Source organism: Vipera berus (assembly GCF_964194415.1).
Source record: "Vipera berus genome assembly, chromosome: 1".
NCBI lineage: Eukaryota > Metazoa > Chordata > Lepidosauria > Squamata > Viperidae > Vipera > Vipera berus.
Window position 1 is genome coordinate 282,986,690 of NC_138202.1, and position 14,365 is coordinate 283,001,054.

At 40.4% G+C, this 14,365-nt stretch overlaps 1 protein-coding gene across 8 annotated transcripts in view; it reads left to right on the forward strand.

The window, feature by feature from the left end:
* The first annotated feature begins 1,395 nt into the window (after positions 1 to 1,395).
* The window catches only part of AFDN (afadin, adherens junction formation factor), a 105,825-nt gene continuing 92,855 nt past the window's right edge, over positions 1,396 to 14,365 (forward strand). For all 8 annotated transcript variants that reach the window (XM_081328857.1, XM_081328863.1, XM_081328864.1 and 5 more), the window contains exon 1: positions 1,396 to 1,987. In XM_081328857.1, the coding sequence (XP_081184983.1) occupies positions 1,850 to 1,987 (138 nt within the window). In that variant the 5' untranslated portion in view covers positions 1,396 to 1,849. The remainder of the gene's footprint in view (positions 1,988 to 14,365) is intronic.

Consider the following 14,365-nt stretch of genomic DNA (forward strand, 5'->3'; position numbering starts at 1 on the left):
AATTGATTACTCTAGTAAGCAATTTAATTTGGACTTTCAATCTGCCCTCTTTAAGCAAATTAAAATAATTAAAATTGTGTACAAGTGACTATAGGTTTCTCTACTCTCATTTACTGTTCAAGGTGACAACTCATTCTACAAACCTGCCTAGAGGATGGGCATGTACATCATCTTGCTTACATACTGCTCATCTTTTAGGTACCTAATGGATAAGCATGTATTAACTTCAAACAAGACAGTCCCTCAGCTGCTTTTTATATTATATTGCTTGTGCATCTGTGAACATAAAACTTTATTCAGGTTTTTTTGGCCCAAGGCACCTGCTGCCTACCTTTGTTTTCCACAGTAAGCTTTTTGAAATTAATCAATTTGAAATATCTAGTTTATTCCATGTATATTAGGAAATCTGGAGTATTTTCAACTTTGAAGACCAAGCTCATTTACTCACATAATAAAGTTAAGTTGTATCACCCCCATTTTACAGAAATAGGAACTACACTTTATAATAACCTCATTCCAAAATTGCATATTTTTTCATGTAGGATTTTTCAAAATATTTTCTCTGAAATTCTTTCTGCTGTTTTAGGAAGGACAGGCTTGATCAAGAGAAAAAGTAACATCAATGACGGTCAAAAGTTCCCCGACCTATTCGAGTTCAATGGAATTTAATCCTGTGACATTAAAAACATGCAAACAATTCAGCAAAGACCTCACTAAATTCAACCCGATTAATCGGACAGGTGTAGTGAGGATTGTTGCCAAGAACATTCATTTCACGGTCTATACAAAACCAGACTTTTCTTGTAGAAAAATGGAAACAGGATATGGGGAGACTTGCCCAACTCCTAGCAAGGTTCCAGCATAGTGAAAAGACTACTTTATAAACACGGGTCTAGCACGTCCTGTTCTCCGCATTGTGGGTGTTTTATTCTTCGGCGACTCATCGCAGGTTGTTTGCAGCCGCCCTTTCGGGTTTGTTTTTTTTAAAAAAAACTGAGCAACTGAAACAAAACAAACCCGAACGTAACTCCCAGGGCTTCTTATCCGCAACCTCGTCCTCCATGCAGACCCAGCCCCTTTCAGTCGCCTCCCTTCATTGTTCCTGCAGCTTCGCCTGGCTACCGCGCGACTCTCCCCGTCCACGCGGATTCAAACTCAACGCCCTCAAGTGCTAATTTCTCCTCTTTACATAGACAACACAGCCAGACGCTTTGGGAGGGGAGGAGGTGGGAGCGATAGGCGCTCAAGCTGCTTTCCCAGCGCGCCCTCGCCCGCTCTTGACCTGACATCGGCGCGCGGATGCTTTCCTGGAGGTGCGCGCGCAAAGGACCGAGTGGGGGGGAGGGGAAGAGGAGGTGAGCGGCGTTCGTGACGCGCTCGTGATAGAACGGCGGAGCGGCCGCGCGCACGAAACGGTGTCTCTCTCTCTCTCTCTCTGAGAAAAGGCGGGGAGGAAGGAAAGGAGACAACCGGGGCGGGGAGAGAGGCGGCGGCGGCGTTGTTCCGTGAGGCAAAGGAGAGACGCTGCCGAACAGGAAGCGCTGCCACCAAACCTTAGAGCCGCTCGGTGCCTGCGCTGAAGCGAAGGGGCAAAGTCTAGGCTTCGCGAAGAAGGAGGATTTTGCTCGGCGAGGAGCGGCACCAGAGGACTGACTGCCCTACTGCCTGCCTTCCCCACACACACACACACACGCACACGCGCACGCACGTATCCCGCCATCCGGCTTTTTGTGGTGGTGGTGGTGGTGAGGCAAAAAAGACATATTCGCCGGGAACTCCGTGCCCGGGCCGTCACGGGCCCTCCCATCGTGTCGGTGGCTGTGAGAAACCCGGAGGACGGCCGAGAAGGATGTCGGGCGGCGGTGGCGGTGGTGGTGGTGGAGGAGGAGGAGGTAGCCGCGAGGAGGAACGGCGCAAGCTGGCCGATATCATCAACCACTGGAACGCGAACCGGCTGGACCTGTTTGAGATCAGTCCCCCCACTGAGGTGAGAAATACGAGAAAGGTTGTTTTCTCTGACGTCCCTCCCCCCCCAACTCCCCGCTCTTTCCCGTCCGGGTTGTGCTGTTGTTGCTGGCCGCTTCCCCCCCCCACACACACACTTCAACATGCACACATGCCCCAGCTCCCCCCCCCAACTTAAGTCCTGCGGACGCCTCCATCCTCGCCGAGGGGAAACTCCGCCCCTTCCCGAGGTGAGAGACCCGGCGGCTTCCCGGGAAAGAGGTCCCCCTTTCCTTCGCCTGCAGTGTGCCGGCGCCTTGGGGTGGAGGGGGAGGTCTGGATTTGGCTAGAATTACCTTTTTGATTAAAAAGTGACCTGCCTCTGTCGGGGGGTGGGGGTGTCTCGGTCGTTCTCGGGAGGCAATAATCGACTTCTACCTGACTCCACCACGTCTTTTAACGCCTGCAAAATTTGCCAGTCGTAGTAGTCATTTCCACCCGGTGAAGAAGGGATTTCGTGTTGTAAGAGGGAGGACTCGGTGCCTTGGCTTTACCACTTCCTCCACTGGCCCGTGGTCGTGATTCTCCACGTAGCCCGCCCCCAATTCCCCCTGGTTTTTCCTTCCTTCGCTTTGGAGGCATTGCCGTTCTTGTTACAGGCCTCGTCCAGCCACTGCAATCCCCGGATCAACCTTGTGTTTCCTTTCAGTGATTCCCCAACTAGCACTTCCTGACTCCCTCCCCTGCACTTTTTCCAATACAGGTAGTCCTCAACCACAATTGAGCCCAAAATTTCTATGGCTAAGGGAGACATTTGTTAAGTGACTTTTGCCCCATTTTACAACATTTCTTGCCACAGTTGTTAAGTGAATCACTGCAGTTATTAAGTTAGTGACACGGTTGTTAAGTGAATCTGGCTTCCCCATGTATTTTGCTTGTCAGAAGGTTGCAAAAGAGGATCATGTGACCCCAGGACACTGCCACCATCCTAAATATGAGTCAATTGCCAAAAGTCTGAATTTTAATCATGTGACTGTGGGGATGTTGCAATGGTTGTACGTGTGAAAAACGGTCATAAGTCACTTTTTTCAGTGCATTGTAACTTTGAGCAGTCACTAAACAAACTGTTGTAAGTTGAGGACTGTATTACGAATATTACCACCCCTTTGTACTCTTTCTATAGAAGCATGATTTAAGAAAGTGCACACAACAGAGTTTATTCCTTTTTAGAAATCTCAGATTAGTAGGAAGTGTATCATGATCTTTTAGACACTTAAAAATATTCTCAAGGACATAATTCAGTATGTGAAATAAGAACTGGTTTTGTGAAAGTATCCAAGGTCAGCTGTTGAAGAGTTTCATGCAGTACATTTATTTTAAAATTAAATTTTGACATCCCAATTGATTTTTACACTGATTACTTGTGTGTGGAGATAAACATTGAAAACATTGAATCTGTTCAAAATACTATCCCTAATATATATACTTCAACAAACATAACTTCTTAATTTTAAGAGGTTCTTTCAAAATATTGAAAAAATGTTTTATTGGAAAGCTCAATGAATAATTTTTTATTAAATCTCTGTTTAAAAACAAAAACTTAAAAAAAATCTTAAAGCCACACCTAATTGCTGGTGCTGTTATATTTTTAACTAGTTGTGAGTGTGTACAAGTCTGATATGAGAGATGATGAGTCAAGAATTTTAAAAGCTGTTTTTCCCTGGACAAAACAGAGCTATGATGCCTGCTTATTGAGTAGAGATTTGTCACATGCCTGTTCCCAAGATAACAAATGAAATTTGCATTTGACTGTAGTTGGTCTTCAGTTGTTAATGGAAGCCTTCTGATAAATAATATCTAATATGTTAAAATTATTAAACATAGACAGCTGAATCTGGTTGTTTTCGAGTAAAACACTTGTTAGTTTATTTTAAATACAGTTTGATTATGTTTGTCGATTTTTTCCTCATATGACAGGTTACAAACTGAAAACTGTTTTAGATTAGCAGTTCAAATTTTATTGTGATAATTCCTGCTCAAAATGTATTTTTCAAGTTAAATTTGGCACAGGTACATAAATTGTCATTGTCTGAGAAAATATTACAGGCAAGGGTGCAGTCTTTGGAGAACTTAAGTTCTTATTACAAGTAATATTTAACAATGGATTTTAGTAAAAAGGATAGTTCTTTAGGTTTCTTGGCTGCCTTTTCCCTGAAACTCCAATATTTGTGCAATTTTGATTTTGGTTTGCTTTTGTAGAACAGAACAATGCTTTTATTTCTTCTGTACAAGTCACCTTGTACATTTGTATTGCCAAATGTTACCTAATGCAGCGGATATGTTAGATTAATATGATGTGTGATTACGTCTATACACTGGCCACCATTCTTTGCATGCTTGTATTTTTAAAAGAATTCACTTAGCAACATAGAACCATTTCAACATTTTATCTAATGGAATTTCCTTAAACTTAAGCAATGCTGAACTTGCTTTCTTTAACATGAAAGTGGAGAAACACCTGTATTGTCATGGTAACTAAGTTATTTCCTGTTCTCTGTCTTACAGACTTCATGACTTCATTTCTGTTTGTACCTCATCATTTAATTCATCCATGCATAAATTATGTTCCTGGACCACTTTTATTTATTTATTATAAGTGCTTTCATACCAATTAAAGTGCATGCAAGCAATTTACCCTTATTGACAACAATACTCTTGAACAATACATACACCCACACCCATAGGTAATTGATAACAATAGTAACAGTTAACAAAATAAAAGAAGCAGCCCTCATATATCCCAAGTACTGTACTTTTAGTAACTTCTCTGAATATTAACAGTAAGAATGGGGATCTTATGTCCCAGGTGACTACAGGTAGTCCTTGACTTACAACTTCAATTGAGCCAAAAATTCTCCTATTAAGGAGACAGTTAAGTAAATTTTACACCATTTTATGACCTTTCTTGCCACAGTTGTTAAGTGAATCACTTCAGTTAAGTTTGTAACATGGTTGTTAAGCGAATCTGGCTCCCCCGTTGACTTTGCTGCAACCATCATAAATATCAGCCAGGTGCCAAGCAACGATTGTAAGTGTGAAAAATGGTCAGTAATCACTTTTTTCATTGCTGTTGTAACTTTGAATGGTCACTAAATGAATGGTTGTAATTCGAAGACTACTTGTAGTCCCACAGGAGAGAAGCCCTGGCAAAGAATGTATGCTTCTGAATTCCTTGCAATATGTCACACCTAATGAGAACTTTAAGGTACAGGCTCTCTGTGGCATATTTTGCCTTTATCTAATCTTTCTCCTCCCCCAGCAGTTCTATCTTATTCCCTTAGCCTTCATCCTCCAGCATTTTTATTTATTATAATGAATGTACGTTGTGAAAAGCATAGTACAGTGTAGACAATGTATGGCATTCTGAATGTTGCTGAATTGCTACTACAAGCATTTTAGTTATATTTGTTGGATTGGTCACTATTGTAGGTCAACAATAGGTGGGTTGCTATTGAGTGTTACCTACTCCCAGTGATGTACTATTAGTGACATAGCATAGTGCTTCCTTAAGGAACAAAATTTGCAAGCTCTTTTCAAAAGGGCTTCACAATTAAATACAGTACTGAATGATGCTGAATTATTCATTTTACAAAAAAATCAAAAGTCAAGATTTATATTTCACATAGAGATTTTCAAGTATTCCAGATTTTGTTCTTTAGAATAATAGAATAACAGAGTTGGAAGGGAAGAGGTCTTCTAGTCCAACCCCCTGCTCAGGCAGGAAACCCTGTACCATTTCAGACAACTGGTTATCCAATCTCTTCTTAAAAACCTCTAATGTTGAAGCATTCAAACTTCTGGAGGCAAGTTGTTCTAACTGTCAGGAAATTTCTTCTTAGTTCTAGGTTACTTCTCTCCTTGATTAGTTTCCATCCATTGCTTCTTGTCCTGCCCTCAGGTGTTTTGGAGCAGGGCTTTTCAACCAGTGGTACAGGTACCACCTGTGGTACATTGGTACCTGGCAGGTAGTACGCGACCATCCTAGAAAAGTGGTAGCGGGGGAGGGGAATGAGCTGAACCTGTGGCAGCACTGCACAAGCCTGAGCGAGAGACAGCTGGAGCTGCAGGCCTGTCAGGGCTCAGCGGAAGCGCCAGGATCAGCACCGCTTTCCAGCTGATTGGTGCTTCTTCGGGGCTGTCAGGGCTCAATGGAAGCGCTAAGATCAGCGCCAGGCTCCAGCTGGAACTCGGCGCTGATCCTGGCACATCTGCTGAGCCTAGAAGAAGCGCTGATCAGCTAGAATGTTGCAGCATCCCCAGGGTCTTGTGATTTACATTTAGATGCTTGGCAACTGATTCATATTTATGACGGTCACACCAGGGTCATGTGAAGTGACCAAAACCTGCTGCAACCACCCAGCAGATGGTGGGGAATAAAAACCAAACACCCCCACCCCACCCCCGCTGTCAATCCTCAACAGAAACATTCCCAACAATAAAAACCTTGGACAGGAGGAAGAGCGCCGTTGGGCAGGCAGGCAGGCAGGTGTCTTGCTTGGGGGGCACTTTTTTCAGTGCCATTGTAACTTCGAACAGTCACTAAGCGAACGGTTGTAAGTCGAGAACTACCTGTACTTCATAACTTTTTTCCTTTTTTTTTTTGGTCATCAAGTTTTTGACACCTTGCTAGGCGACTGGTGGTACTCGGATGTTGCCATATCCTAAAAGTGGTACAATGGGTGAAAAGGTTGAAAAGCCCTATTATGGAGAATAGCTTGACTCCCTCTTCTTTGTGGCAGTCCCTGAGATACTGCAGCACTGCTATCATGTCACCCCTACTCCTTTTCATTAAACTAGACATACCCAATTCCAGCAACCATTCTTTATATGTTTTAGTTTCCAGTCCCCTGATCATCTTTGTTGCTCTTCTCTGCACTCTTTCTAGAGTCTCAACATCTTTTTTACATTGTGTGACCAAAACTGGATGCAGAATTCCAAGTGTGGCCTTACCAAGGCATTGGTGTTAACACCTCACATGATCTTGATTCTATCCCTCTGTTAATGCAGCCTAGAACTCACAGTTACTACTATTGAGCGAGGTACCACCTATATTGTACATGTGCATTTGGTTTTTCTTGCCTAAATGTAAAACCTTACTTTTTTCACCATTGAATTTCATTTTGTTAGATAGTGCCCAATGTTCAAGAGTGTCAAGATCCTTCTGTATCTTAAGCCTATCTTCTGGAGTATTGGCTATTCCTGCCAGCTTGTTGTCGTCTGCAAATTTGATGAGTTCCCCATCTATCTGCTCATCTAAATCATTAAATGAAGATGTTGAAGAGTACTAGGCCTAAAACAGAGCCTTGGGGTTCAGATACAGTTCCATTGAGGACTACACATTGATATATGTTTTTCTTTGTGATTCTTACTATGTTCTAGAAAGCATAGTTATATATTAAACTTATAGAAGTTAAAATTAAGAACTTTTACAAAGTATTTCATATGATGTTCATTGATAACTTGAATTAATTTATATTTTTTTCAGGAAATATAACTGACACAGAATAAAAAAGGCTAATGATTTTTTAAAAAACAAAAGTAAGGAAAGTATAACTTCCCAGATATTATTGAAGTACAATTTTTATCTCATATTAGACATGCTGGATAAGGGCAGTAGAGTTGAATAATATTTGGATGGCCTTATATTTTCCACTCCTGGAACAAACATACATACATACATACATACATACATACATACATACATACATACCAAAAGAACTAATTTCAGTATTCTTAAGAATTGACATACCTGTCTGAAAAAGAAAAAGACAGATAGGCAGAAATCTTAACTAATATACTCCATTGTTTCCTGCACTTTTTAAAATGTTTTATTTTAGATTTTCTTCCTCTAGCTATATGTTCTTAAAAGCTGAACGGCAGGTAGCATTCAGCATGGAATACTATTCTTGCTGCTTAGCAAATCCAAGCAACAGATTTATCATACTTTCTTTTTTAGGTTGTTTTACAGGCACAAGATAACAGGAAAGCAGAACTCTGTATTTAATGTCTATTCTTGCTCTCCTGGTCAGGGCCCATTTCAAATATTGTGCCTAGTATTCCAGTTGGAACAATTTTAAAGAAGATAGTTAAAAGTATGAAGACTAAAAACTGAAAAGAAAAGGAATGAACATAATACTTTAGTGTTGAGAAAACTTACAGAAAACTAAATAACATTGCACTTTCAAAGAATTTTTTTCATATAGAAAACACTATCATTCATCTGTTATCCAAAATATTTATTTCTTAAGTTACAAGAAGGGGTGGAGAGTAAAAGATGACCTATCAGTGCCCCTTTCCCTAGCTAATTGACGATGTTTGAAAGAAAGTGAGGCTGATCTATAAATGTTGAGAGGCTGCAGAGAATCATATGGTAGACCTGTAGTATCTACTCTGATAAGGAGTTGGAATTACTTGTCCTCCCTCATGCATAGCTATGCTAATTTGGGTTTTTGTTTCTGCCATCAGCAGAATTTTACACACACTTCATTTTCAGTCGTATTTATTTTTTAAATATTTATTTATTTCTATCTTGCCTTTTTTAAAGTATTTTTACAAATAATTCAAGGCGGTTTTCTCCACAACAACCCTGTGAGGTGAATTGGGCTGAGAGAGGGTGACTGACTCAAGGTCATCAAGCTGGTTTTCATGACTAAGGTGGGACTTGAACCCACATTCCTCCAATTTCTACACTAGTGCCTTAACCAATAGACCAAACTGACTAACCCAAGGTCACCCGGTTGACTTTCATGGCCAATCTTCACCTGTTCACTTCCTCAAACAGGCCAAGGGTAGGAGATCAAGGTAAAATGGAGTTCTCTTTCAGAAAGTTTTCAGCAAGAGAGGGCTTGCTTTCTAACTGCAACCGTGTTAGACACATTAGCCAATCAAATTAAGCAGCATTTTAACATTAGATAACCCTCATAGCTGATTAACATTTTCTGTGATTTAGGTAGTCAAGGACAGGAATTCAATATCCATTTATATATTGCATTCTAGCCACTGTGTGGTGGCACAGTGATTAGAATGCAATATTGGAGGCATAGTCTGCTCACTGCCAGGAGTTTGATCCTGACTGGCTCAAGGTTGACTCAGCCTTCCCTCATTCCGAGGTCAGTAAAATGAAGAACCAGATTGTTGGAGGCAATATGCCTGATGTTGTAAAATGCACAGAGAGTGCTGTAAAGCACTGTGGAGCAGTATATAAGCTAAGTACCCTGTTGCCCTGAAAGTATGGCCTACCCCGAGAACAAGCCCTAGCTTGATTTTTTGGGGGTGGGCCTAATATAAGCCCTAGTTTTGGGGCAAGGCACACCTAAAAATCAAGCTAGGGTGGTGTGTGTGTGTGTGGATCTGCTCCATGTGCCCCGCACCCGCTTACCTTGTAGCCAGGTCTCTCCTCGCTGGCCCACTTCTTCTGCGGCGTTTTTTGCAGCCAGGACTGCATTTCGCAGACAGAGGCCTTTCACCGCAGCTGAGAATCGAGCTATGGATTCAATCCATAGCTCGGTTCTTCAAGAGATCTGCAACTAAGGACTGAGCTATGGATTGAATCCATAGCTCGGTACTTGTCTGCAGAGGCCTTCCAGAAAGGCTTGATTGTAAAATGCAGGCTGGAATGCAGCTGCAGCATGAAGCTGCTCCTTCATTCCAAGAAGAACTGGGCTGTCTGGGTGGGTTTGTCAGTGCCGGAGGGGAGTAAAGACATCCCCCAAAAGTAAGACCTGGTGCCTCTTTTGGAGGCAAAGAAGAAGAAGAAGAAAGACCCAGTCTTATTTTCGGGGAAACACTGTAGTATTACTACTGTAACACTCAGCAGTAGTACAAGAGGTAAATTGGCAGCTAGATATATATTGGGGAAAAAATACTTTCAGCTTGCTATTCTGGGTTGGATAGAAAGCCGACGTCCTTTTCAGTTTTCATTAGGCAACAACAAAACTTAACCATTAGAAAAATAGGAGGAACTATAATTGTGTTTCTTATCTCCACCGTTATTTAATGAAGCTCTTTGTATTTTAAACTGTTTCTTCCTCGTCTCCTGGCAAACTCAAACTATATCCAAGTGAAGCTTTTGGTGAGAAATGTATTTGGTTGACATTGTTTTAGGGCTGAGGTATGTTTCCTCATTAGGGACTCTAGTCTAGGGCTTAATGACAGGACTGATGCACATAGCTGTACGGGTAAAGATTCCTTAAAGACTCAACATACCAAAATATCCATTGTCTCATAACTTTTTGATACTTGTTTCTACTATTTAAAACTCTATGATTAATTAAAAACTGCAGTTTTTAATATATACAGAAATAAGTTGTAAATTCTCTTGTATTCATAAGTTATCAATAAAGAACATATTGGCAGCATTTTTAATCATTGTGGGGGCACTAATGACACTGACACATTATTACTGATATTACTTGCAATTTATTTAAAAGAACGTATTTGAAATGTAATTGTGGACTGATGCAGACTGACAGTCTTAAGGTTTAATTGGTAGTTTATGACTCACATTATATGCAAGAGTTGATTGAAAGAGGTTATATGTAAAATAGCTAGGGGAGGGAGGCAGAAAGAACAGATATGTGGCATTGTTTTGTTCTGAACTTTCAGTGTGAAAACTTTGAACTGTGTCAAATCATTTGCCAAGAAATCTCATTAATTTATATTACCGTAGTTTCCGGCGTATAAGACTACTTTTTAACCCATGAAAATCTTCTCAAAAGTCAGGGGTCGTCTTATACGTGCTGAAAATTTAGGGACAGGGCTGGCTGGAAAACCTGGAGCGGATCTCCCATTTAGTCTGCGCAGGGAAAGCGGGACCAATTGGAGAAGAAGCTGCAGTCTGTGATTTTTTACAGGCTGGGGTCTGAGCGTCTTTTCTTCTAAAGTTGAAGAGCAGCTGTAGTATATCCCAACTTGAAAGGCAGGTGGGGAAGGCAGCAGCCAGAGCAGCGGCTTAGCTCTAAGAACACATTTGACTCAGGAACTGGCCGGGCTGGCTGGAAAACCTGGAGCGGATCTCCCATTTGGTCTTTTTTTAAAAAAAATCCCATTTATATCCTGCCCTTCTCCAAAGACTCAGGGTGGCTTACAATTTAAAGCACAAATCAATGTGCTTAGCAATAGCCTTCATTCTGTGTATATGCCTGCTTATTAGGGCTTTCACCCCCCCCCCCCAAGCGGCATTATTACAAAGTCAGCTTAATTGCCCCCAACAGTCTGGGTCCTCATTTTACCTACCTTGGAAGGATGGAAAGCTGAGTCAACCTTGAGCCTGGTGGGATGCGAACCTGCACTAATTGCAGGCAGCTGGTTTTACGTAAGGCTCTGCGCAGGGAAAGCTTTAGAGTGAATTAGGAAAAGTGAAAAAGTGAATTAGGAAAATAGGGAACGGTTGCTGGAATTGGGTATGTGTAGTTTAACGAAGAGAAGGGTGAGGGGTGACATGATAGCAGTGACCCAATATCTCAGGGGCTGCCACAAAGCAGAGGGAGCCAAGCTATTTCCAAAGCACCTGAAAGCAGGACAAGAAGCAATGGATGGAAACTAGTCAAGGAGAGAAGCAACCTAGAACTAAGGAGAAACTTCCTGACAGTTAGAACAATTAACCAGTGGAACAACCTGCCTCCAGAAGTGGTGAATGCTCCAACACTGGAAGTTTTTAAGAAGAGACTGGACAGCCATTTGTCTGAAATGGTATAGGGTTTCCTGCCTTAGCAGGGGGTTGGACTAGATGACCTCCAAGGTCCCCTCCAACTTCTTCTTCTTCTTCTTCTTCTTCTTCTTCTTCTTCTTCTTCTTCTTCTTCTTCTTCTTCTTCTTCTTATTATTATTATTATTATTATTATTATTATTATTATTATTATTATTATTATTATAGTTTAATCCACTTGCACTGTTTTATGTTTACATGTTTGATGACAAACAGCCTTATGTTTATAAGTGACAGTTTTCCTACTAAGCACCTGCATGTCATAAGCATTTGAATTAAAATTACCATATTAAAATCAAATCTGATGTTTTTTAATTTTTATTTGGTGTGCATTGGAAGAGGGGTAGTCTTATACGGCGAGTATAGCCCAAACCCTATAATTTAACAGGAAATGTAGGGGGTCGTCTTATACGCCCAGTCGTCTTATACGCCGGAAAATACGGTATTTTATGGAAGTTTGCAAAAAGAATAAAACAAGTGAATTCTGGATATCATAAATATGTTGACGGCTTTTGAAATATTATTGTGAAATTTTATTTAATTGAACATAGTAATATTCTTTTCCATCTGAAGTTTTAGTTGAAATTGCAATTTACAAAAAGACAAATATCAGTTAATTGCATAAGGAAATTGACTATATTAAATGAATAAGCAAAATAAATGATGTGGTAGCCTTTTTGAATTAAAACATATAAACATTGTTTTACAAATGTTGAATATTATTTTCCACTAGAACTATTCATGATATGAATGATAATTATTTTTTCAAAATATAGTCTAGTATAAACATAATTTCTGAACTTTGGATACTTTACCATTAACCTTGTTTCATTATCAAGCAAAAACAGTTTCTTGCCAAAATATGCAGTGTATTATGGAAAAATATTTCAGCAGTGGATAAGTTTAGAGGTCAAAATGTGTGAGAACCACGGTTCCGGTAGTGCTGCCGCGCCGAATGGCGGCGTTCTGAAGTCGCCCGATCCTAGGAAGCATCAAAACGCCCGGAGGCAGCAAAAATCAGCTGTTCCGTGGCGCTGGAGCTTCTCCCTCGGGAGAAGAGGGAGAGGCGAGCCTGCCTGGATAGAGGTAGAGCTCCCCTGCGATTCTCCCAAGTAGTTTGGGGGATAACAGGGTGAGCCCCCTCGGAGCCCAGGCTTTCTCCGCTCCCAGGACGTCTTCGCTCCAAAAGGAGTGGAACAAGACGCGACAACTACACCTGCTGCTTAGAGGGGACTGTGAGTATTTTGTTTCTTTGGAAAGCAGGCAGAGCAAAGCAGGAAGATCTGAATTTTTAAATTGGATTTCAACTTTAACTCAGTTTCATTATCTTCTTCAAGTTTCAAGTTTGAAATGGAGTAAAAATGGCGCTGGAATGTTTCTCTCCTGTGTGAAGTGACTGTGTTTGAAAATTGTTATATTTTGCTACAAAGCAAGAGATACAATTTGCAACTGACTTTATCCAGTATCGGATTTTGTGTATTTGAAAGCCTGTTCCCTATTCTTCTTATTGAAGGTTAAGAACTTTGAGAGAATTGTTATTTCTTCTTCCCTTTTTTTTTCTTTTTGAACTTTGATTCTGCTGGGTGAAAGAGGAAATTGAAACTTAAGAGATGGTTGCGAGACGTGGGGGAGGGCCTCCGCTTTCTAAGAATGTTATCTCCTCACCTATACCACAAGAGTTTTCTAGATTTTTACTCGAAATTATATTCTAAAGAGAATATACAAGCTTTAGATGTAGACAAGTATTTACAGGGAGCTCATTTTCCAAGACTTTCACAAGAACAACAACTTGAGATGAATTGCCTAATTACATCAGAAGAAATTTTTTTAGCTATTAAACAGATGAAATTGGGCAAAGCTCCGGGAACAGATGGATTAACAGCAATTTATTATAAAAAGTTGTTGCCTGAAATGATTGAACCCTTAAAGATTTTGTTTAATGAAATTCAGACTGGAGGCGCAGTTCCTCCATCATGGAGGACAGCTTTTGTATCGTTGATCCCAAAGGAGGATCAAGATCTTACTCAACCTAAAAATTATAGACCTATATCGCTTTTAAATACAGATTATAAGATTTTTGCTAAAGTATTGGCTAATAGATTAATGCAAGTTTTGAAACAAATGATTCATAGTGATCAATCGGGATTTATATCTGGAAGGTATATGAAATATAATGTAAGACAAATTGTTAATTTGCTTGAATATTTGGATAAGAACAACCAAGTCTCAGCAGCATTGATATTTTTGGATGCAAAGAAAGCCTTTGACCAATTGAATTGGCAATTTTTATTAAGAGTTGTTGAGGAGATGAATTTTGGAGAAGGTTTTCTACATGCTATTAAAGCTATATATCAACAACAAACTGCACAAATTATAGTTAATGGGGGATTAACAGAGACTTTTAAAATTGAAAAAGGTACAAGACAGGGTTGCCCCCTATCACCATTATTGTTTGTTTTAACATTAGAGATTTTACTAATTAAAATTCGAGAGTCCTCTTTGATAAAGGGAATTAAAATAAAACAGAATGATTATAGATTGAGAGCTTTTGCTGATGACTTGGTTGTGACAGTATCCCAACCGTTACAGTCGGTTATAGACTTGATGGAAATTATAACTCAGTATGGTAAGGTTTCTGGGTTTAAGGTGAATAGT